The sequence below is a fragment of the Neofelis nebulosa genome, chromosome 10, assembly GCF_028018385.1.
Source record: "Neofelis nebulosa isolate mNeoNeb1 chromosome 10, mNeoNeb1.pri, whole genome shotgun sequence".
NCBI lineage: Eukaryota > Metazoa > Chordata > Mammalia > Carnivora > Felidae > Neofelis > Neofelis nebulosa.
The window spans coordinates 85,281,613-85,304,740 of record NC_080791.1 but is presented as its reverse complement, the minus strand read 5'-3'; the positions used below and the strand labels follow the sequence as shown (position 1 = coordinate 85,304,740).

At 38.8% G+C, this 23,128-nt stretch overlaps 1 protein-coding gene across 2 annotated transcripts in view; it reads left to right on the top strand.

Annotated features, from left to right (window-relative positions):
- Positions 1–23,128, top strand: part of DCDC1 (doublecortin domain containing 1) — a 484,783-nt gene that overhangs the window by 405,629 nt on the left and 56,026 nt on the right. For both annotated transcript variants that reach the window (XM_058688531.1, XM_058688532.1), the window contains 6 exons: positions 3,679–3,777; positions 8,072–8,171; positions 10,293–10,428; positions 13,276–13,435; positions 21,604–21,762; positions 22,884–23,084. In XM_058688531.1, the coding sequence (XP_058544514.1) occupies positions 3,679–3,777; positions 8,072–8,171; positions 10,293–10,428; positions 13,276–13,435; positions 21,604–21,762; positions 22,884–23,084 (855 nt within the window). The remainder of the gene's footprint in view (positions 1–3,678; positions 3,778–8,071; positions 8,172–10,292; positions 10,429–13,275; positions 13,436–21,603; positions 21,763–22,883; positions 23,085–23,128) is intronic.

The window sequence follows — 23,128 nt, the reverse complement described above, 5'->3', positions numbered from 1 at the left end:
AAGAGCCCATGAGGGGCTTGAACTCATGAACTGTGAGATCATGACTTGAGCTGAAGTCAGATGCTCAACAAACTGAGCCATACAGGCGCCCCATGTTTATTTTTAAAAAGGGTTCTCATGTTGGTATTTGGAGATGAAAATAGAGACTAAGAATTAGTTAAAATTTGTTGGGAATTTAACCCTACTGATTTAGGCTAAGCACAGGAGAAAAGAATCAGAAATGAGTAATCCTGATCAAAAAAAGTTGTAGAATCAATGTCCATTTTGAATTAGCACTTTTGTTTTATTAATGTATCTCAAAATAACTGAGTTCATAAATGGCTTTTTAAACAGAATTGTGTAATTCCTTTTTAAATTATTATTGTACATTATTATTTACATTACGATTTCTGGCATATTTAACATACAAATACAGTTCTCAAAATATAGCTTCATATAATTTATATCTCTGCCTTAGAATACCATTTTAAAAGCTTATCATCCTAGAAAAACATTGATCTGCAATTTAGCTTATGTTAAAAGATTGGAATAAAATCTCATACAGCCAATATTTCTCCAACATTGGAGAAAAATCACCTGCTGTATTTTCATTATGTTTTATGACAAAAGAAATCTCAGACCAGTGCAAAGCTGCGATGGAAAGAATGAGTTAAACACATTGTTTCTCATATTATTAGCAGTGATTTTACCTCTTGACCTTTCTTTTGAGATGTTTAGAATATTTGAGGCTGCTGATAATCATTTAATATTACTTCCTTCACATTGATTAAATATACTTCATACACCGCTGAACAATGAGTAACATTCAGTTCGGCTGTCCACTGAACTGCCTGTAAAGATGATAAAGTAAAAAATTAATCTTCAAAGTAAAGTCAAGCCTGAAATTGAAATCTTTGACGCATACACTTCATAATTAGCTCATTCAGCTAGATGTAAAATGTGAGGGTAATGCCCTTAAAGTAGTATATGACTTTTTTTAAAACATCCAAAGTTAACAAATAATTTTTGTCCCTTCCTGCATTTATCTTCCTACACTATATCCTTCAGTGTGGCTCAAGACTATATACAGATTTTATCTTTTCACATTAATGTTTTAAAATGAGTAGTTCAATCAGGTAATCCAAACATAATTTGAGAGATTTGTTAATGTGGGCTATTCCAGTGAAAGTATATGAAACCCTCTGTTATATTCATGGAACAGCATGCCCTAATTAATCAAGTATTCACTCTGTTCACTGCATAAATTAATTATTCCCAAATAATTAAAATACACTGGCATACACTTGACACTAACACTCTGCTAAACACACATTAATTTTTCTTGGTCGACTCAGAAAGTTTTCTACAGGATCCTCAATAACCTTGTTTGCCCTCAGAGCTGTATGTAAGTACTGGTTAACAAAAGGTTCAAATGGAAAGAGTTTGGGCTAACCTTAAGGGGCAGATGCATTGCCCAGCTCCAGAGGGCGCTTTTCACATTGTATTCTATATAAATGGCAACCCAGAGTTGTGCAAAGTAGAAGTCCTGCTGTGCTACTTTTAATACATCCAAGCTAAGTATTTTTTCCTTCAGAAGAAATAAATGCTAGTGACCTATAGGGGTTCATTACTTGCATTCACTTGAAAGGAAAGATAGTTGGGCTGTTTAGTGTCTACACACAAAATCAAGCTAGCACAATGAATACAGATTCCTTTTAACCAAATCCTATCCTAGTAGCGTGCTGTCCTTTAGTTACTTAATAAATCATTCTAGACAGTTTTGAGAGGAATTTGTTGTTGCTAGTTCCTTCATTTACAAAGCCAAAGGAAGGTCAAATATCATTTGTTTATTACTGAGTCCGTCATTATTCTTGATGAGTAACAAGATCTTGTCAATTCATCTTGAATAGTGGCTGTCAAACTCACATAAATTAAAACCATTATGATTTCAAGGTGAATTTCATCTCTCAGAATAGTAAGTTAAACAAGGAAAATTTTATAGTGTTTTTTTAAGGAATTGTAAGAAGAAAGGCTCAATGTGAAGCTATGTAATAAACTTTATATTTTTAATTTTTTTTAATATTTTATGTATTTTTGGTAGACAGAGAGAGACAGAGCACAAGTGGGGGTGGGGCAGAGAGAGAAGGAGACACAGAATCCGAAGCAGGCTCCAGGCTCCAAGCTGTCAGCACAGAGCCCGACGTGGGGCTCGAACTCACAAACTGCAAGATCGTGACCTGAGCCAAAGTCAGTCGCTCAACCGACTGAGCCACCCAGGCACCCCTATAAACTTTATATTTTTAGATAATTTTAATGAGTAAATTGTTAGTAAGTTATGATCCCTGGACTCATTCAAGCACCTTCATACAGTGTTTAAGGGTCTTTATGATTTGTTCCTGTGTATTATTTTTCTAGCTCTGTCATCAACAGTCTCTCCAATTCCCACTCTTAAATCCCTGCCACTCCCTAACACCTTCCATCTGCTTTAAAATTATAAAGGTCTTCTGGGAATGAGTTTGGATTTCATTTCTAGATGTTGACCCTAAACTTGACACTTCCCTTCCCACCCCTTAATTAGTTGTAGCTTGTTTCTCTACATTCTCCATTGCTTTGATCACCGTGGGCTTCTCCCCAACATAGCTCCTACCACTCTGTGTTGTGGTTATCTGCTTATGTTTCTACCCATGAGACAGAGAACAGGGACAATGTGTTCTTCATCCATATATGTGCTTTCTGCTATGGTCAGGTCATGGGACAGCATGTTCTTGTCAATCAAATATTAAGCCATTTTATTCACCACATGATACAAGGCCCACAGTAGGCCCTAAATTAGTGCTTATTGAATTCATTCATTTATTCATTCAGTCATCTATCTTTTTATTTATTATTAATTATATTTGATTACCATTTTTTGTGAATGAATGAATAACTATATTTGACCATATTTCTTTCATTTAATATTATATAGAGATTCTAAAACTATACCAGATAGTTTTCTAACTTAAAAATTTGAATAGTTATATATTAACAATTAAGCATTTTTTTTCTATGATCATTATTATTCGCTTTCCAGTTTAAAAATTTTTAGGTTTGGATTGATAACATAAATAATATATGAATAAATATATGAGTATGAACAATATAGAAATAAAACATCATAGTCAAATGAATATGCTCTGTACATTTTATTTAAAATTGATAAATTCACATCTCAGAATGTTCAGCATTATTAGAAGAGGATTAAAATACTGAAAATTCATTTTCTTACATAAATTGCTCATAGTATAAATTTTTATGAAGCTTAATACTTAATTGCAATAGATTTTTTTAAGTTTATTAATTCTGAGAGAGAGAAAGAGCAAGTGTGAGGTGGGGGAGAGACAGAGAGAGAGAGAGGGAGAGAGAGAATCCCAAGCAAGCTCCTCACTTGACAGTGCCTAGCTTGATGCAGGGCTCAATCTCACCAACTGTGACATTATGACCTGAGCCAAGATCAAGAGTTGGATGCTTACTGACTGAGCCACCCAGGTGGCCCTTTAATTGCAATAGTTTTTGAAATCCCATTTTTTAAGAAGGCATATGATTTTAGGACGAATTATGATAAATTAAAACCTAATGATGTTTTCACATATTTAAAGATGAAATGTAATTGACAATGTATACTGACATATCAGTCAAATCTTGGATCATTTGTTTCAGAAATGTTGACACTGAAAGGAAAAAGAATGTGAAAAACTACAATACTAAATATCCTGTAACAGAAACAATCCAGACTGAATTTCACCAACTTTTGGAGAGGTAAATACTTACTATCCTAAATGCAAAGGTATTTTCCATTCCAATGCCTGAATAGTTACGTAAAACACATAACACAAAATACATATGTTATCTGTATAAGAAAGCTCTTGTTAACATAATGATTCTGGAGTTTTTAATCTGTGAGATATATAAACTATGTGAGTTTATGATACTAGTGTTAGTTAATAAATTTTTGCTCCAAATTTCAAGGTCTGGCAATTTCCTTCCCTAGCTTCTCAACTACCAATTCTGTAAATATAGATTAGTCCCACTTAAAAAAAAATCACAGTTGTACAGCACTTTTGTTTGGTTTCTATTTGTTTGAATTGAGGTTAGTCATTATCTACTTTAAAACAGCTTTTAATTGTCATCAATCCATATCGTATTTGTGAAATGCATTGTAACTTTTCTTTTGATGAATACTTTCCTACCAAAACAAGAGTTACTCCATAGAATTCGATAACTGTTTAAAGGCAGAACACCAGGTATAAACATTTCTAAAAATATGTCTTTTTTTTTTTTTTTTAGTTTATTTGTCTATTTATTTTGAGAGAGAGAGCACATGTGTGCACCGGGGATAGGCAGAGAGAGAGGGAGAGAGAGAATCCCAAGCAGGTTCTGCACTGACAGTGCCGAGTGTGGGGCTAAACTCACGAACTGTGAGATCACAACCTGAGCCAAAATCAAGAGTTGGACGCTTAACTGACTGAGCCACCAGACGCCCCCAAAATATGTCTTGTTGAATATGAGGGAGAGGTCTTACAGAATGCAAGTAAGATTATGCTGTTTTTTTTTCTTTAATAATTCACTACAGATAGTTTTGATGATCACTTCTTGTTGGTGGTAGTTCTTCCATCTCTAAGTTCTTCCATCTCAAAGGCAGATCTGGTAGTATGACAATCTACTAAATCTACTAACATAGATTGTTTTTGTTGCTACTTAAAGTTGCAGGTAACATGGAGTACTGAAAAGACTACTGGGTTGAGAGTCAAGGGGATTGATTTTAACCCCAGGTTTGCCAGTAACTAACTGGAAAACCTCAGCAAAGCACTCCCCTTCTCGGAGTCCCATTTTCCTCCTTGTTAAACAGGATTGATTGAAGAGCTAAAAGGAAAGCATTAAAGAATTTGATTCTTTTCAGTATCTGTTATGTTCATCTCATGTACATCACTGCCATTAGATATTCTGGTGGAAATTAAAAAAAGGGAAGGGAAAGACATTCCTTGCTCTCAGAAAACTCCTAACTTGTTGAGAAGACAGTTTGCTTAGTGAAACAGTCAAAAAAACCACATGGGGCAGCATTTAATTGTGCAGAAGTGGAAATGATCAAGGGATCATTTTATACATGACCAGGAAGGGGAAAGAACCTGGGAGGGGCAGCTCTTCGGGGGAAGGCCACATGGAGAGGAGAGAAAAAGAGAAAGATACAAAAATATGGAGATAAGAAGCAAGAAGATAAAGAAAAGAAGAAAGCATGTATCCATAGCTTCTGTGGGTTTTGCTACTGTTTTGAAATAACCGGAAGAGTGTGGTGGGGCTCCTGGGATGGGCGTCCAGGCGAGCTATTGGAGGAAGTCTCCACTATTGCAGATCTGTAGCCATCTGCAGACCCTGGAGACACAGTTGCTCCCTCCCACCCCTGCCCTCCTCTCCCAGGGCATCCTGTGTTGTAGTGAAATACAGCCCTCATGGAGCCAGCTCCACTTACTGCTCCTCTCTCGACTCAGTCCTGAGAAAGCACAGAGCTAAGGCTCTGCTTTTCTGGACTCCCTGTAAATCTGAATAGGCCATGTGGTTGCCAGTCCTAACTCCTGGTGTGTAAGTCAGAGGACCTTGGTTCTAGGACCTTTGCCTCCACATGACAGAGAAACCCTGGGCCACTTGCGAGCATCCAGCCTCAGTCTCCCCATTCTTTAGATCTAGTGTGGCATTATTCTATGATGATGGCCTCTCACGAGGCCGTACAATGTTGTAAACGACTCAGATGTAGGTCGGAATTTCAGCTCTCCTCCTTGCTAGCTATGCAACCTTGGGCAAGGCAGTTCACCTTCAGGCTCAGTTTCCTCATCAGTGAAATGGGCCTCTCAGAAATGGTGTAAGAATTAGGTGAGAGTAGACATGAAATGCTTGCAGTCCTTGATCCATTTGAATAATGTGTTGCTGACATTTTATGTGCCAGGTGCTTTACCGATATCCACACATTTAATCTGTAAAACATCATTGTGAGATGAGTACTGCCATATCTGTCTTTTACTGATGGGGCAAATGAGGCTCAGAGAAATTAAGTGACTTCTTTGAAGTTAACATAACCACTATAGGAGGGCTGGGATTTGAACCCAGGCAATGTGACTCCAGAGTCCACACTCCTTATTAGGCACTTAACAGCCAATTCTTTTCTTCTCTCTCCATTTATGTAGGCTGGCATGTGACTTAGAGGAATTAAATACAGAGGAAACAGCTTATCCCAGTCCTCTCTAACCCACCTACATGGGCCAATTAAATTCAGCACTATTAAAACCAGGGTTTCAAAAAAGGAAGGGAGATTTACCAACCACCCATCCCTTCTATTCTCCCACTCATTGTCCTAAAACAGGATATTACCATAGTCCAAATGTTCTCCAGGAAAATGTGAGTGGGATCAGATACGATAATGGTAACTCTTCTTAGGTTATGCTATAACTGCCTGGACCCACAAAGATATCCATTTAGGGAAAGTAAAAGAAATCGGGTTGAGTCTTTGGGCAGCAAAGAAAGAATCAGACACATCTTGTGGCTGGGGGCTCAGTCTTCCTACAGTCCTCTCCCACTCCCTCCCCAGCAACTCCTGTGGATGAGAAATGTGGCCAAGCCAGTCCATCAGCTTCCGGAGCTGTGACATGAGGTGTATTTCCTTCCAAGACCTCTCAGAGAAATGGAGTGCCTAATTATCTGCTCAATTGCTTTATCCCATCTGAGGATATAAAATTGAGAAATATTCTTCATACAGCTCAGCCTTCCTGATGAGCACAAAGTCACTTCTAATTCACTTACTATAGATAGTGCATTCTAATATAAAATATATGTAGCAAGAATCTTTTATACTTAATTGTTGCAAAGGCAGGATCACCTCAACAGTTTTCTCAATAGCCCCATCATATTCCTTAAACTCTCTCTCCTCTTCCCACAATTCCGCCTCCTTACAGCTATCCTGAACTGGCTGGGTAATTTCCAGCCTCTCGTGCCTTCAGTCCATCTTCCACCTTTCTGACAGTTAACTTTCCAAAGAGCAGATCTGATAACACCACATTTCTTTTCTCCTATCTGAATGACTTCCTGCTGTTCATGGGATAGAGTACAAATTAATTAGTCTGGTATCTTAAGTGCTTTCTGTGTGTTCCTGTCTTCTTTTCCAGCTTCATCTGGCTCCTGCTCCTGTCTATACACTCAAGTCCAGTCATACGAAACTTCTCAAAGTCCTAACCCTTCTTGACGAACTCCTATTCACCTGTCAAAGACCAACCCAAAGGTCACTTCCTTAGATACAGGTTCCCTGGAGGAATTCATTGTGTTGTTTTTCCTGGGTTCTCACAGCACCCTGGCCAGGTGCCTGTGACAGCACCCAGCCCTTTGTATTATACTTCAGTTGCTGACCTGTCTCTCCCCTGACTAGATAGGGAGCTCCTCAGGAAACGGGAAAACATGCATTCATTTTGACAGCCATAGGGCAGGTCAAATGCTTGTTTGGGGCCTAGGAGGTAGAAATCACTGTTTTAATGTTTAACCAGGCTAAAAGTCCCTCTTTGAAAGGGTGTTAAAGGGCTATAGAGATCACTTCTAATGGAGGGAGATGAGGAACTGCTTGGTGATGGATATGACTCTGGGGAAAGAATATAACTTCAGTAGAGAAAGCAAGGAAAGTGTTTTAGGTAGAAGGAAGAGCATGAGAAAAACAAAGACACAGATAGAAAGTATGGGGCATATTGAAGAATGGAGAATCAGGAATAATATGCCTGCTTATTTGTTGATCGTGCCCAGCAGTGTGCTAAGCACTTCTCAAAATCAACCCTTAATCTTCACTAAAACCCTGGAAGATAAGAAATGTAGGCTTAGAGAGGTTAAATAATTTGCCTAAGTCCCCCAGCGTGTATAAGGAGAATGAGACTCCAAGAGCCTGATGGGCTGCAGGGCCTACCTCTTGACTGTCTCACAGGTCTGCAGCACGAGTAGTTGTTAAAGACTTGATTTCTCATATTTTCTCTCTTCTTTGCTGGAAACCTTCTGTATACAAGATGAATTTTTGTGTCTCTTACTACAGGTGCACTGAAATTTTAAATCTACCCTCTGCAGCTCGGAGATTGTTCAATGAAAAGGGAAAGGAAATCTTTGCCCTAAAAGACCTCCGAAGGGACGAATTGGTAAGGACATGAATGTGAAACTGGAAATGTTACTCTACCCATACAACTAAAAGACAAATGTTTCAAAATGTAAGACTTCAGACATTTACCACTTCCCCCCTTATTTTCTCTCAGAATTGTCCTCACCCAGCAACCCTCACAAAGTAACACTGATCACTAGCTGTTGAGAGCTTACCATTAGGCATTATCCTCAGGGCTTTCTGAAAATGAGCTCATTTAATGCCCATCACAGCCCTGTGAGGTGGATGCCCTCACCACCCATTTTATAAATGAAGGTGGAGGCGGGGAGAAGACCAGATTATTAACCACTTGTAATTTCTGTCTTCTACTCTGAAGGAGATCCTCTCCTCTTTTTGAGACCTTCCAACTGTAGTTGTTTAGTGATTTCTTACTAAGTGATAATTTCACTTTTTCAGAAAAAAAAAATTGTATCTAGTGTTTCACATGCCCTATTTGGGTGGCTGGAGAAGGCTAAGAAGAAGGACTTTAGCAGCCCACTGTTATGGGATGGAAGTTGGGGTATCAGTTCGAAAAGAAAACCTGCCTGACTGATGCCTAAAATTCTTTGAGCAGAGAACCAAGCTCACACCGTATTATCAGAAGTTAACTCAGGCTCTGAATGCAAAGACCTCTTGAGAGAATCTTTTTTTTTTTTTAATGTTTATTTATTTTTGAGAGAGACAGAGTGGGGGGAGGGGAGGGGCAGAGAGAGTTGGGGACAGAGGATCCAAAGCAGGCTCTGCACTGACAGCAGGAAGCCCAATGCCAGGCTTGAACTCACGAAATGAAACTAGAGATCATGACTTGAGCCACTTAACTGACTGAGCCACCCAGGTGTCACCCCCTCCCCCTCCGCCACCTCTTGAGGGAGTCTTAAACTGAAGTACCAGTGACCAATATCAGAAGCAGCATGACAGAGGGGAAAGTCCGTGTCCTTGGAGTCTGGTAGATAGATCTCTTTTGAATTCCACTTCTCTCACTTCCAAGGTTTTAGTTTGTTGGTTTTCCTCTCCTTTGCTGCTGTGTTTATTCATTGTGTTATTGCAGAAAAAATTAGGTGGATTGTATTAGACCATATGATACAAAAAGATAAAGGGAAGGGAAGGAAAAGTCTCTGAGGCCACTGAGGTGAAGGGAGGTAGGATGAAGTTGGGAGTGACTGTTATAAGATCCTGTATATTTGCTAGAAACAAACCTGTCACTGAGCAGCCAACATAGAGATGGAAACGTCAACAGTTACCTGATCAAGTGTGTACAGAGGAGAAAAGGAAGGCTGTTGTTCAAAAAGAAGTCTTCAAGAAAGTTGTCCCTGGGTCATCATGCAGAGAATGTGTATAATCACCAGTGTGGGACCATGGAAGTGGCAGCACTGAGTGTCATTTTTCTTCTTAACTGAATGTTCTGCATATATCACCCTGTTTTTTCTTACTTCAAAGAAATATGAATTCATTTAAGACAGACATAGAAGCAACATCAAGAACAGGTATGATCTGTAATCTGAGCATCTAGAAATAACCACATTAACATATGACAGGTTCATCCATACCAGTCAGTCATTGTCAAACTTTTTCTGTAAAAGGTTAGTTTATAAATATTTATAGACCATATGGTCTCTATCGAAACATCACCCCTTGCCACTGTATGCACAAAAGCAGTCACAGCATGTACATGAATGGGCCTAACTGTGTTCTAATAAAACTCTATTTACAAAAACAGGCAGCAGGCCAGATCTGGGCTTCAGCCCTAGTTTACAAACCCCTGATCCCTCCCTCCCTCCCTGTGTCCCTCCTTTCCTTTCTTTCTTCTTTCCTTCCTTCCTTTAACAAATTATTTATATAACTTTATTTTGAAAAATTACAGAGTTACAGGAAGTTGCAAAGATAGTATGGAGAAGTACTTTTTTTTTTCCTTAGTATAAAACCCTTGAGATCTTTCAAAGTCGTTAGGTTTATCGATAGTTTTGCCTTTTTATCACAGAGTATTTGTCAATGGTGTCACAGTTTGCTTAACCATTTGCCGATTATAGGACATTGTGTTTGTACTTTGGGCAGATTTGGGCGATTACAAATAATCCTGCTGTGAAGAGTTGTACATGGGATCAGAGACTCATTTCTTTGCTAGGTATATGTTTCATGTGGAGAACATTGGATCAATCCTGATGTGTCCGTTGCTCAGCAAAAGAAGCAAATCTTCCTGAGGAACTTAGCATCAGATATTTCTAAAATTCAAACTTTCTGCAGCATACATAAGATAGAGGGTAAGCATTGGGATTATTTACCATAAAAGATATTGCCAAAATTAAATACTTGATTCTGCCTTTTTTAAATCTGTGCTTGTTTAAATAGGTCATATTTCACCCCTATATCCTGCTGTTTAGCTCTTTAAACTAATGTATGTATTTAACAGGATTGCATATTTTCATTCACACTACACAGTGATGTGCAAAGAAAGTGTAATTTATTTCGTCTTTAACAAATTCAGTCTTCCAGGGGTGCCTGGGTGACTCAGTCGGTTGAGCGTCCGACTTCGGCTCAGGTGATGATCTCCTGGTTTGTGAGTTTGAGCCCCACATTGGGCTCTGTGCTGACAGCTCAGAGCCTGGAGCCTGCTTCGGATTCTGTGTCTCCCTCTCTGCCCCTCTCCCACTCACACTCTGTCTCTGTCGGTCTCTCAAAAATTAATAAATGTTAACAAAATAAAAAAAAAAAAAGAAAAGTAAAACGAATTTAGTCTTCTTTGTTTTCCATTAAGGAAAACATAAAATGTCCGATCAGGTTTAAATTTTGGCCCATCCACTAATTTAAATTGTCCCTTTAGGGAGAGCTTTCATATTTCCCATTCCCCAGAGTCTCCCTCAGTTCCTCTCTCAGATAGAAGGGAAGAACTTGGGGGACAGGGTGTCTTGCTTTCTGGGTCTTGCTGGCTGATATTCATGGCTGGGTGACCATGTTCCATTCCTTTGGCCCAGACAATGCTTTGGATGGGAGGTGCTTCCTGCCTGACCCAGCCTTTCTGCTCTCTCTGGCCCTCTGAAGCCTGGCTGTGTCTGAGTGGTCATCTCTGAAATCTTTATTACAAGACCCCTTCACCCCTCCTTGGCAACTACTTCTGGAAACCTTCCCAGCATGACTGTTGGCACATCTTGGGTCATGGCCACACCCCTCAGAAACCAGATCCAGGTTGATACAACTGTACCTCAGATTGGAGTGGTGAAGGCAACTTGAGAGGTGACTCATCACAGTGTTCTCAACAATGAACAGTGTCCTCAGTGTTTCCTTGGTGTAGCGTAGATACCTGAAGTGAAGCCTGTAGGGGGAATCATGATACCCAGTGCGTTTTTCTGCTTTCCTCTGTCTTCTGTCTTAAATTCCCTCAGGCCCAGAAATGGTAGGTTTTCTCCAAGTCAACCTTGATGTTAAAGCTTTGATATGCTCAGTGGGAGCTAACAGTGTTTAGAAAAAACCTAAATCATGACAGTGTCATCCTGATTGACATGGCCTTTGTCTTATGGCAACATGCTGTACTTGAGTGTCACACTATCTTTGTACTTTTGCTTTCCTTTTGTAACATTTCTTATCAACTTATGGTCCTCCTCCTTCCCTTAAGGCTACCCCAGGAACTAGGACAAAGGTTCTATGTATAGAACGACAAAAGAGAAAAATCACTAATATAATTTAAAACATTTCCCTGTTACATATATTGAATACTGTACAGTAAGTTTTGCCTGCAGCTTTCAAGGCTTTGGGGACTTCCACTGAGGAATTTAGGATCCTAGAGAATGATCTAGAGATATGTATGTAAATAATATGCCCATTTGAAAGGCTAGAATTTACAATAACTAACTAAATAACTAAATAACATTTTTTTGGAAAGACCTATTTTTTTAGTACTTTTTTTTTCCTTAGGCACTTTTTAAATCGAAAGTTAATTGATATATGGTGTTGTATTTGTTTCAAGTATATAATATAGTGATTTGATATTTGTATACATTATGAAATGGTCACTGCAATAAATCTAGTTACCATTTGTCACCATACAAAGTTGTTACAATATTATTGATGATATTCCCTATGCTGTACATCACATCCCCATGTCTTCTTTATAACTGGAAGATTATACTTCTTAATCCCCTTTATCTATTTCATCCACCCTTCTACCCTTCTGACAATTACCAGTTTGTTCTCTGTATCTGTGAGTCTGTTTCAGTTTTGCTTTGTTTATTTTTTTAGATTCTACACATGTCTTTCTCTCTCTACCTTATTTTATGTAGCATTATACTCTGGAGATACATCCATGTTGATGCAAATGGCAAGAGCTCATTTTCTATGGCTGCATAATATTCCTTTGTGTGTGTACGCACATGCACTTTTTATCCATTCGTCTTCCCATGGACATTTAGATTGTTTCCATATCTTGGCTATTGTAAATACTGCTATGATCTACATAGGGGTACATATGTCTTTTCAAATTAGTGTTTTCATTTTCTTTGGATAAATACCTAGAAGTGGAATTGCTAGACCATACAGTAGTTCTGTTTTTAACAGAGGAACCTCCATACTGTTTTCCGTAGTGGGTGCCCCAAAAGTACATTCCCACCAAGAGTGCACAAGGGCTGCCTTTTCTCAACATCTTTGCCAACATTTGTTATTTTTTTGTCTTTTTGATAATAGACATTCTGACAGATGTGAGCTGATATCTCAGTGGGGTTTTGATTTGCATTTCCCTGATGTTTAGTGATGCTGAGCATCTTTTCATGTGTAGGTTGGCCATCTGTATGTCTTCTCTGGAAGAATGTCTATTCGGGTCTTCTGCCCATTTTTTAATCAGATTTTTCAGGTATTGGATTTTATGAGTTCTTTGTATATTTTGGATATAAACCTCTATTTTTAGTACTTTTGACTGACAATATCTTGAGAGGAAGGAATCTACAAAAATGAAGTGAAATCCAATTTATTAAAGAACAACTATTAATTACAGTTAGAATGTGTTCTCTTAGGCCAAATAGTTGAAAATTGTCTGCATTTTTATTTTAACGTGTGTTTTCAAATTCCTGGTGTTCTGCGATCATAACTAATGTCCTTGCAATTTGCATGTTTCTGCTCAGCTCTTGTTTTAGAAGTGCAAAGTGACATTGTGTCTGGAGCCAAGCTTGCTGTGCATAAACCTGTAGCAATTTTTGGAGAAGAAAAGCAAATTATGGGACCAAAGGAAAAGCCAATGGAAAAAAATGCTTTAACAATGGAAAATGCTTCCAGTGAAATTCTGTAAGTAATCAGTGTGGCCAGAAAAGCTACCTGTTTCCTATTTGAACTCAGCTCATTAGCTCAATAACAGCACAGAGCCCATGCGGGGAACCCACACCGAGTTTGTGAAATGTATGTCAGGTGAAGAGCTAGTAAATATTTAATTAGTTTTCTGTCCAAAAGATAGAGCTGGAGCTTCCATGTTCAGCCATCACAAGGATCTACTTTCAGCTATTTTGTTATTATATTACAGTTTTTAAAAGACTAGAATTTTGGAATTGCCAATTATTTGAGGAATTCATCATGTTTTGTCTACATAAACGTTGATTCCAGGAACAATTAAATTAATATAGATTCAAGCTGGATTCATGTTAATATACAGTTGTCATCCTGGGTCACTGAAGTAGTTTTCTGATTGGTCTCTATCTCCATTTTCTCCTCCTTCCATTTCACCTCAAAGTTCCACCCACAGACAGTTAATCTTTCTAAAACCTAATCCTTTTTATACAGTTCTTCAGTGGCTACGCACTGCAGATAGAAAAAATACTTAGTCTCTAATCAAGCCCTTCTGACCTGAGTCCAGGCCTGTCATTGACCCTCATTTGCACCCCCAGGCCCACCTCCACTCCACACTTGTTTCTTCCTGACACATTAACTAAGCCCCAGCTCAGCAACTACAAGCTGTCGCTGAACGTGGCACATTCCATTTATGCACTATTGTACGCCTCTGAGCCACTTGTTTCTCTCCACCTGAAGTGCCTTGACCTGCCTGGTATTCATCTGTGGAATGGTTCTTCATCATTGAAAACAATCATGGTAATGACTGCACACAGCAATGTGCCTATCAGTCCCCACCACCACACGCCCTTCCCCAACAACCACCAGTCTGGGAAATCCATGAGGGCAAAAACTCTTGTCACACATGCTGTGTGAAGACCAGGATAGCTGCCTTTAATCATTTACTGAATAAATGAAGGAATGATTGAGTGAGTTTCCAAATTCTAAAGCCATATATGGCTAGTCAATTACCATTGTGATAATAGTGAATATTAATTTATATATCATTGTTACAAACTATTTTAAAAGACTGCTTCTACCCCTCAATTATAAGGATATCAACTCAAATATAAGGACATTTTAGGAAACAAACCCCTCATTGTTGAATGATTCATCTGGTCTCATGTCCTGACACTAACAAAGGCATCAGAAGGCCTTTTTCAGAGAGAGATGATTTGACCTACATGGTATATTCCTCAATGGCTAGAGAATTTCTTAAGAATGTATCATCTAGCCTCTGAATTATTAGACTGCACATGGGAAAAAAGTACACAGAAAGTAAGAAAAAAGAAAGAACATTTCTGAGAGCAAAGATCTACATTGTTCTAACTTATAGATTTCATCAGGTCCTGGAGTCCTTGAGGTAGAAGTGATTGAGTCCACTCAGAACATAAGGCAGGAATCTCTTGCACCTTCCAGATAGGCTCTTTTGATCACATCATTTCTTGAATACTCATAGTAACAGGGACATCACTAGTTTGTAAGGCAGACCATTCTAATGTTGAAATTTAGAATATCTCCATCCTATGATTTCATTTTTTTCTCTGTCCATACCATTCCTCTCTACTTAAAAGTCCTTAAGAACACAATTCATATGGGATACTGGGAAGATGGCAGTGTAGGAGGACGCTGGGCTCACTGCGCGTCCTGCTGATCACTTAGATTCCACCTACACCTGCCTAAATAACCCAGAAAACCGCCAGAAGACTAGCAGAACGGAGTCTCCGGAGCCAAGCGCAGACGAGAGGCCCATGGAAGAGGAGGAGGAAGAGAGAGGGAAAGGTGCTGAAGGTGTAATTGAAGAAATAATAGCTGAGAACTTCCCGGATCTGGGGAAGGAAAAAGGCATTGAAATCCAAGAGGCACAGAGAACTCCCTTCAGACCTAACTTGAATTGATCTTCTGCACGACATATCATAGTGAAACTGGCAAAATACAAGGATAAAGAGAAAATTCTGAAAGCAGCTAGAGATAAACGTGCTCTAACATATAAAGGGAGACCTATAAGACTCATGACCGATCTCTCTACTGAAACTTGGCAGGCCAGAAAGGAAGGGCAGGAGATCTTCAATGTGATAAACAGAAAAAACATGCAGCCGAGAATCCTTTATCCAGCAAGTCTGTCATTTAGAACAGAAGGAGAGATAAAGGTCTTCCCAAACAAACAAAAACTGAAGGAATTTGTCACCACGAAACCAGCCCTACAAGAGATCCTAAGGGGGATCCTGTGAGACAAAGTACCAGAGACATCGCTACAAGCATGAAACCTACGGACATCACAGTGACTCTAAACCCATATCTTTCTATAATAACACTGAATGTAAGTGGACTAAATGAGCCAACCAAAAGACATAGGGTATCAGAATGGATAAAAAAAAACAAGACCCATCTATTTGCTGTCTACAAGAGACTCATTTTAGACCTGAGGACTCCTTCAGATTGATAGTGAGGTGATGAGAACTATTTATCATGCCACTGGAAGTCAAAAGAAAGCTGGAGTAGCCATACTTATATCAGACAAACTAGAATTTAAATTAAAGGCTGTAACAAGAGATGAAGAAGGGCATTATATAATAATCACAGGGTCTATCCATCAGGAAGAGCTAACAATTATAAATGCCTATGTGCCAAAGACAGGAGCCCCCAAATATATAAAACAATTACAAACATAAGCAACCTTATTGATAAGAATGTGGTCATTGCAGGGGACTTTAACACTCCACTTACAGAAATGGATAGATCATCTAGACACACTGTCAGTAAAGAAACAAGGGCCCTGAATGATACATTGGATCAGATGGACTTGACAGATATATTTAGAACTCTGCATCCCAAAGCAACAGAATATACTTTCTTCTCGAGTGCACATGGAACATTCTCCAAGATAGATCATATACTGGGTCACAAAACAGCCCTTCATAAGTATACAAGAATTGAAATCATACCATGCATACATTCAGACCACAATGCTATGAAGCTTGAAATCAACCACAGGAAAAAGTCTGGAAAACCTCCAAAAGCATGGAGGTTAAAGAACACCCTACTAAAGAATGAATGGGTCAACCAGCCAATTAGAGAATAAATTTAAAAATATATGGAAACAAACGAAAATGAAAATACAACAATCCAAACGCTTTGGGATGCAGCGAAGGCAGTCCTGAGAGGAAATACATTGCAATCCAGGCCTATCTCAGGAAACAAGAAAAATCCCAAAATACAAAATCTAACAGCACACCTAAAGGAAATAGAAGCAGAACAGCAAAGACAGCCTAAATCCAGAAGAAGAAGAGAAATAATAAAGATCAGAGCAGAAAAAAACAATATAGAATCTAAAAAAACTGTAGAGCAGATCAACGAAACCAAGAGTTGGTTTTCTGAAAAAATAAACAAAATTGATAAACCTCTAGCCAGGCTTCTCAAAAAGAAAAGGGAGATGACCCAAATAGATAAAATCATGAATGAAAATGGAATTATTGGGGCGCCTGGGTGACTCAGTTGGTTGAACGTCAGACTTCAGCTCAGGTCATGATCTCATGGTTTGTGAGTTCGAGCCCCGCGTCGGGCTCTCTGCTGACAGCTCAGAGCCTGGACCCTGCTTCAGATTCTGTGTCTCCTTCTCTCTCTGCCCCTTCCCTGCTCATACTCTGTCTCTCTCTGTCTCTCAAAAATGAATAAACGTTAAATAAAATTAAAAAAAAAACAAGAAAATGGAATTATTACAACCAATCCCTCAGAGATACAAGCAATTATCAGGGAATACTATGAAAAATTATATGCCAACAAACTGGACAACCTGGAAGAAATGGACAAATTCCTAAACACCCACACGCTTCCAAAACTCAGGAGGAAATAGAAAGCTTGAACAGACCCATAACCAGTGAAGAAATGGAATCAGTCATCAAAAATCTCCCAACAAATAAGAGTCCAGGACCAGTTGCATTCTTATACACTAATAATGAAGCAACAGAAAGACAAATAAGGAAACTGATCCCATTCACAATTGCACCAAGAAGCATAAAATACCTAGGAATAAATCTAACCAAAGATGTAAAGGATCTGTATGCTTAAAACTATAAAAAGCTTATGAAGGAAATTGAAGAAGATATAAAGAAATGGAAAAACATTCCGTGCTCATGGATTGGAAGAATAAATATTGTCAAAATGTCAATACTGCCCAAAGCTATCTACACGTTCAATGCAATCCCAATCAAAATTGCACCACCATTCTTCTCGAAAGTAGAACAAGCAATCCAAAAATTCATATGGAACCACAAAAGGCCCCGCATAGCCAAAGTAATTTTGAAGAAGAAGACCAAAGCAGGAGGCATCACAATCCCAGACTTTAGCCTCTACTACAAAGCTGTAATCATCAAGACAGCATGGTATTGGCACAAAAACAGACACATAGACCAATGGAATAGAATAGAAACCCCAGAACTAGACCCACAAACATATGGCCAACTAATCTTTGAAAAAGCAGAAAAGAATATCCAATGGAAAAAAGACAGTCTCTTTAACAAATGGTGCTGGGAGAACTGGACAGCAACATGCAGAAGATTGAAACTAGACCACTTTCTCACACCATTCACAAAAATAAACTCAAAATGGATAAAGGACCTGAATGTGAGACAGGAAATCATCAAAACCCTAGAGGAGAAAACAGGAAAAGACCTCTCTGACCTCAGCCGTAGCAATTTCTTACTTGACACATCCCCAAAGGCAAGGGAATTAAAAGCAAAAATGAACTACTGGCTAGTATCCAAAATCTATAAAGAACTCACCAAACTCCACACCCGAAAAACAAATAACCCAGTGAAGAAATGGGCAGAAAACATGAATAGACACTTCTCTAAAGAAGAGATCCAGATGGCCAACAGGCACATGAAAAGATGCTCAACGTCGCTCCTCATCAGGGAAATACAAATCAAAACCACACTCAGATATCACCTCACGCCAGTCAGAGTGGCCAAAATGAACCAATGAGGAGACTATCGATGCTGGAGAGGATGTGGAGAAACGGGAACCCTCTTGCACTGTTGGTGGGAATGCAAATTGGTGCAGCCGCTCTGGAAAGCAGTGTGGAGGTTCCTCAGAAAATTAAAAATAGACCTACCCTATGACCCAGCAATAGCACTGCTAGGAATTTACCCAAGGGATGCAGGAGTACTGATGCATAGGGGCACTTGTACCCCAATGTTTATAGCAGCACTCTCAACAATAGCCAAATTATGGAAAGAGCCTAAATGTCCATCAACTGATGAATGAATAAAGAAATTGTGGTTTATATACACAATGGAGTACTACGTGGCAATGAGAAAGAATGAAATATGGCCCTTTGTAGCAACATGGATGGAACTGGAGAGTGTGATGCTAAATGAAATAAGCCATACAGAGAAAGACAGATACCATATGTTTTCACTCTTATGTGGATCCGGAGAAACTTAGCAGAAACCCATGGGGGAGGGGAAGGAAAAAAAAGAGTTTAGAGTGGAAGAGAGCCAAAGCATAAGAGACTGTTAAAAACTGAGAACAAACTGAGGGTTGATGGGGGGTGGGAGGGAGGGGAGGGTGGGTGATGGGTTTTGAGGAGGGCACCTTTTGGGATGAGCACTGGGTGTTGTATGGAAACCAATTTGACAATAAACTTCATATATTGAAAATAAAATAAAATAATAAAATAAAATAAAATATTCAAAGTTCTCTGTCATCAGCCTGCTGGGTTATCTCTTTTTCGGGCTAACTTTCACTAGTTCTTTGAACCACTTCTGATGACTCAATCCTAAATCACCTTACATTAGACAGTCACTTAAGATTTCCCCAGACTTCCTTAGATATGTTTGTTTGGAAGTTTTACATATTCGAGAGGTGGGATGATTTAAGGAGGGGCATCCATAAAGCAAGAGGCTAAACAGATCTAGAAGGAACCCTTTTTTAAAAAAAATTTTTTCAATATTTATTTTTGAGAGAGAGAGAGAGCACGAGCAGGAGAGGGGCAGGGAGAAAGGGAGACACAGAATCTGAAACAGGCTCCAGGCTCTGTACTGTCAGCAGAGAGCCCAAGAAGGGGCCCAAATCACGAACCTTGAGATCATGACCTGACCTGAAGTCAGACTCTTAACCAACTGAGCTACCCTGCACAAGGAAGGAACCCATTTGATAGCTAGGTTCTGTGTAAAGATTTCTGGTAATAAAAATAAGCAAAATGGAAAAGAACTCTGGGAGTACTCACTTCAGCTTTGCTGCTTTGTGGAAGAAAGGGCCTTTTTAGCATGGAACTCAGGGAAAACTTTCTCATTTCCTTACTGAATTATAGGCAGTCCCTGCCCACTTTAAGAGCCTCTTCACATAGTACCTTTCCCACTCACTGCACACCTATGACCCAGTGTCCTTCTGTTCCTCAAATGAACCAAACATATTCAGAACCTTTCCATTTATTCTTTTCTCTGCCCATAAATGCTCTCTCTCCCTAGATCCTCACCTGGCTGGCTCCTTCTCATTTTCCAGGTCTCAACTCAAACATCATCTCTCAGAGGAGTCTGTTCCGACTACCTTGCTAAAGTAGACCCCCCTCCCCACCAGCTAATTTCTATCACAATATCTTGTTTTATTCCACTTATGGCACTTGTATTATTTAGTTATTCATTTACTTGTGTATTATCTCTCTTCTGCCCACTGGAATGTAAGTTCTATGAATCTTGAGAATTTACCTGTTTTGTTCATCACTGTATCCCCAACACTTATAATTCTGTGCCTATCATATAGTAGATGTTCAAGAAATATCAGTTAAAGGAATGAGTTGACTAACTATGGAATGATTAGTCGTGTATGAGTCATATAAGTCATTAAATGAATGAGTAGACAAATGAATTAATAAAGGAAGGTATATTTAGAAAGGTCTGTTCTAAATTGTCTATTGTCTTGACTGTTCTTCATTTGCCTGGAAGCCAAAGGTCATACAAAGATAAATTCCAAGTTAGGAAATTAAACATCTGGATAGGGGGAGGAATCTTGTTTACACCTTGATAAATATGTTAAAACTAAGAATGACATTTCTGTTTTTTGTTTTCCTCAAAGAAATAGTCAGTGGGAAAGCTGTGTTTTTTATTTTTAACACAAGATGGCACTGTTGTTTTTTTAACTGTTAGTAAGACTTTTGACTTGAGAAGCTGTATGTGCTGCAGCTCTGAATGAGACAGCTGTTACCCACCAATTTCATAGCCACATGTAATACTTTTGTTACATTTGAAAAGTGTATGGTCTGCTCTGCTAACACAGGAATTGACCCCAAAGATTTTGGTAATTTGATATCGCTTGCAGCTATATCAAAAACCACAAGCGCCTTGGCACTCACAGCCTCCCTGCATCCCCTAGCTTTATTTACATACATGCATATTTGCTGCTTTGCACATATATTTAACCCGCCTTGGACCCAGCAGTCCTCATATTGTGTCGTGATCCCATGGAAGCAAATGTACCTTAAACAGTGCCCCAGAACTTGATATATATGGATCCGGATGGTGGCTATGCCCCTGCTCACACCTTCGTCTTAATAAAAAGCCAGAAGGCTGACTGACTCAGTTATCCAAGCTCTGACTATTTAAGTGTTTTAGTACATTATTCTTTATCAAAAACTGGCACGAACATGCCCATGCTCTTGGAGCCTCTCTAGGTTTGAGAGGAAAAGTTAAGTTAATTAAGATTTCTTAACACTGTCTAATGAGTAAACTTTATGAAATGCAGTAATCTAGGCTGTTCTGTTCCAGACAGAATTATGACCCACTTATGGAGCAGGCAGAAGGAATCTCATTACACATTCATTATAAATTTCTTAAACTACCGAGTAGCCTTAATCTCGCAATTTTTGAAATATAATACATGGCCCCCTTTTTCCCAAATAAATATGGTAAAGATGAGTGCTATTTATTATGTAATGGAGGAATTTTATTTGTAGGCTCATATTAAAAGGTCTAAATTATGTGTTAGTAAGATATGGATTTGCGATGTTAGGCACGACAATGGAAATGCGATTTACAGATCTACCAATATCCTTCAGGATATGATCAGACTATCCCTCAGAGAAAACTCTGTGAGTAAAAATCAGAATTCTTGTGTTTACTTCTGAACCTTGGTAGAGATTCACATGCAAGAGCCCATCTTCGAATGAAAGCTTGTCACACACTTCCCAGATATGCCTGGCAGGAAACTCCTCATGACTTTGATGAGGATGACAGTCTTACAAAGAAAATGGAAGAAGAACTCTTTGAAAATGTGGAACCACAGAAGAAATACAGGTAAAAAGTTGCAAGGGATTCTTGTGAGAGGTTTCTGCCTGGCCTTAGATTTGCTCACTTTGAGGCAAAATGATTCTTGTGGGTTTGCCTTACTGTTAGCTGCATGTACATCAACATGCACGTTTTTGTCTTTCTTGCGTCTGTGACTAAGTATTTGCAAGTATTTGTGGGAAGGCCCTTCTCCCTTTAGCTTATTTTGTGCCACGTGATGTAATTTGTTGTTCACTAGTGTGTCTTTTCCATCCAACAGTAAGCTCATCCACCTGTGTCTCCTGATAACTTAGCACCAAGCCTGTGTGTTTGTTGAATGAATGTGTGAATGAACTTAAGAATAAGCATATGAGATTCTTTGATGTCTTTAAGAAATTAGGAAAATGTAGTTTCTTCTTTTTCATTTTATTTTTTCCTGGTCAATGTCCAATGAAATAATAAGAATTTATAGTACTTTGTATCATTCCATAATCGTTAGACGTTTGCGTAACTTGATAGCATTTTATATAAATTAAACAGTCTTGGCACTTCGACCTTTAGCATAGAGTAGGGGCTTCATAGATGTTTATAAATGTATTTGATTGACAATGCATTGTGGTATTTCATATGTTTAATAAGTCTTCTTATTGCCTTAAGATCCTTAAGCAAGAGATTCCTTTGAATTAACTTATTAGTATATCATTCTTTTTTATGATATTCTATGAGTTGTCAGGGAAGATGGAAAAACTTGAACAATGGCATTCTATCTGGAGATAGAGGCGAGAAACAATCATGATCTGAACACCTTTGTTTCTCCCTATTTCCCTTTTACCCCTCTACTTCTCCTACTCTTTTTCCCCTTTAATTAAATTATCTCTTCAACTAAATTTCTTTTTGTTATGCTGATGAGTTTCTCATATTCTCTTGGATGAACATTTATTTCTGTTACAGAATAAGCCCAGAATTCTACCTTTTTTACATCAGCTTGGCAGTGCAAGGCAAATAACATTGCTGCTGCCCCGATGATAATGCCTCACCGTTACAAGTGAGTTCAGTTCACAGCAGGTCTCACGCCAACGGAACTTGCGGTCTCCAGCACATCAAGTGCACAGGACATTTTTCGGCCACTAATGGGATTTTCTTTATCTCAGCTATTCTCCAAAGCAGAGTAAATTGCAGAAGCTTTGCCACCAGCAGTTTGAATACAGAGATGAGCAAATTATATGCCATGCTGCTCCTCAGTTAGTTTTGGGAGTAAGAGGTCCTGATCTGCGTTCAGACACGGAGGTAGTTTTGGTGGAGAAAAAAGTGGGTGACAGTCATCAACGATGGATGCACAAGGAAGGCAGCAGGTAAACCCTTTATATTGTGGGGTCAATATATCAAAATATATCAA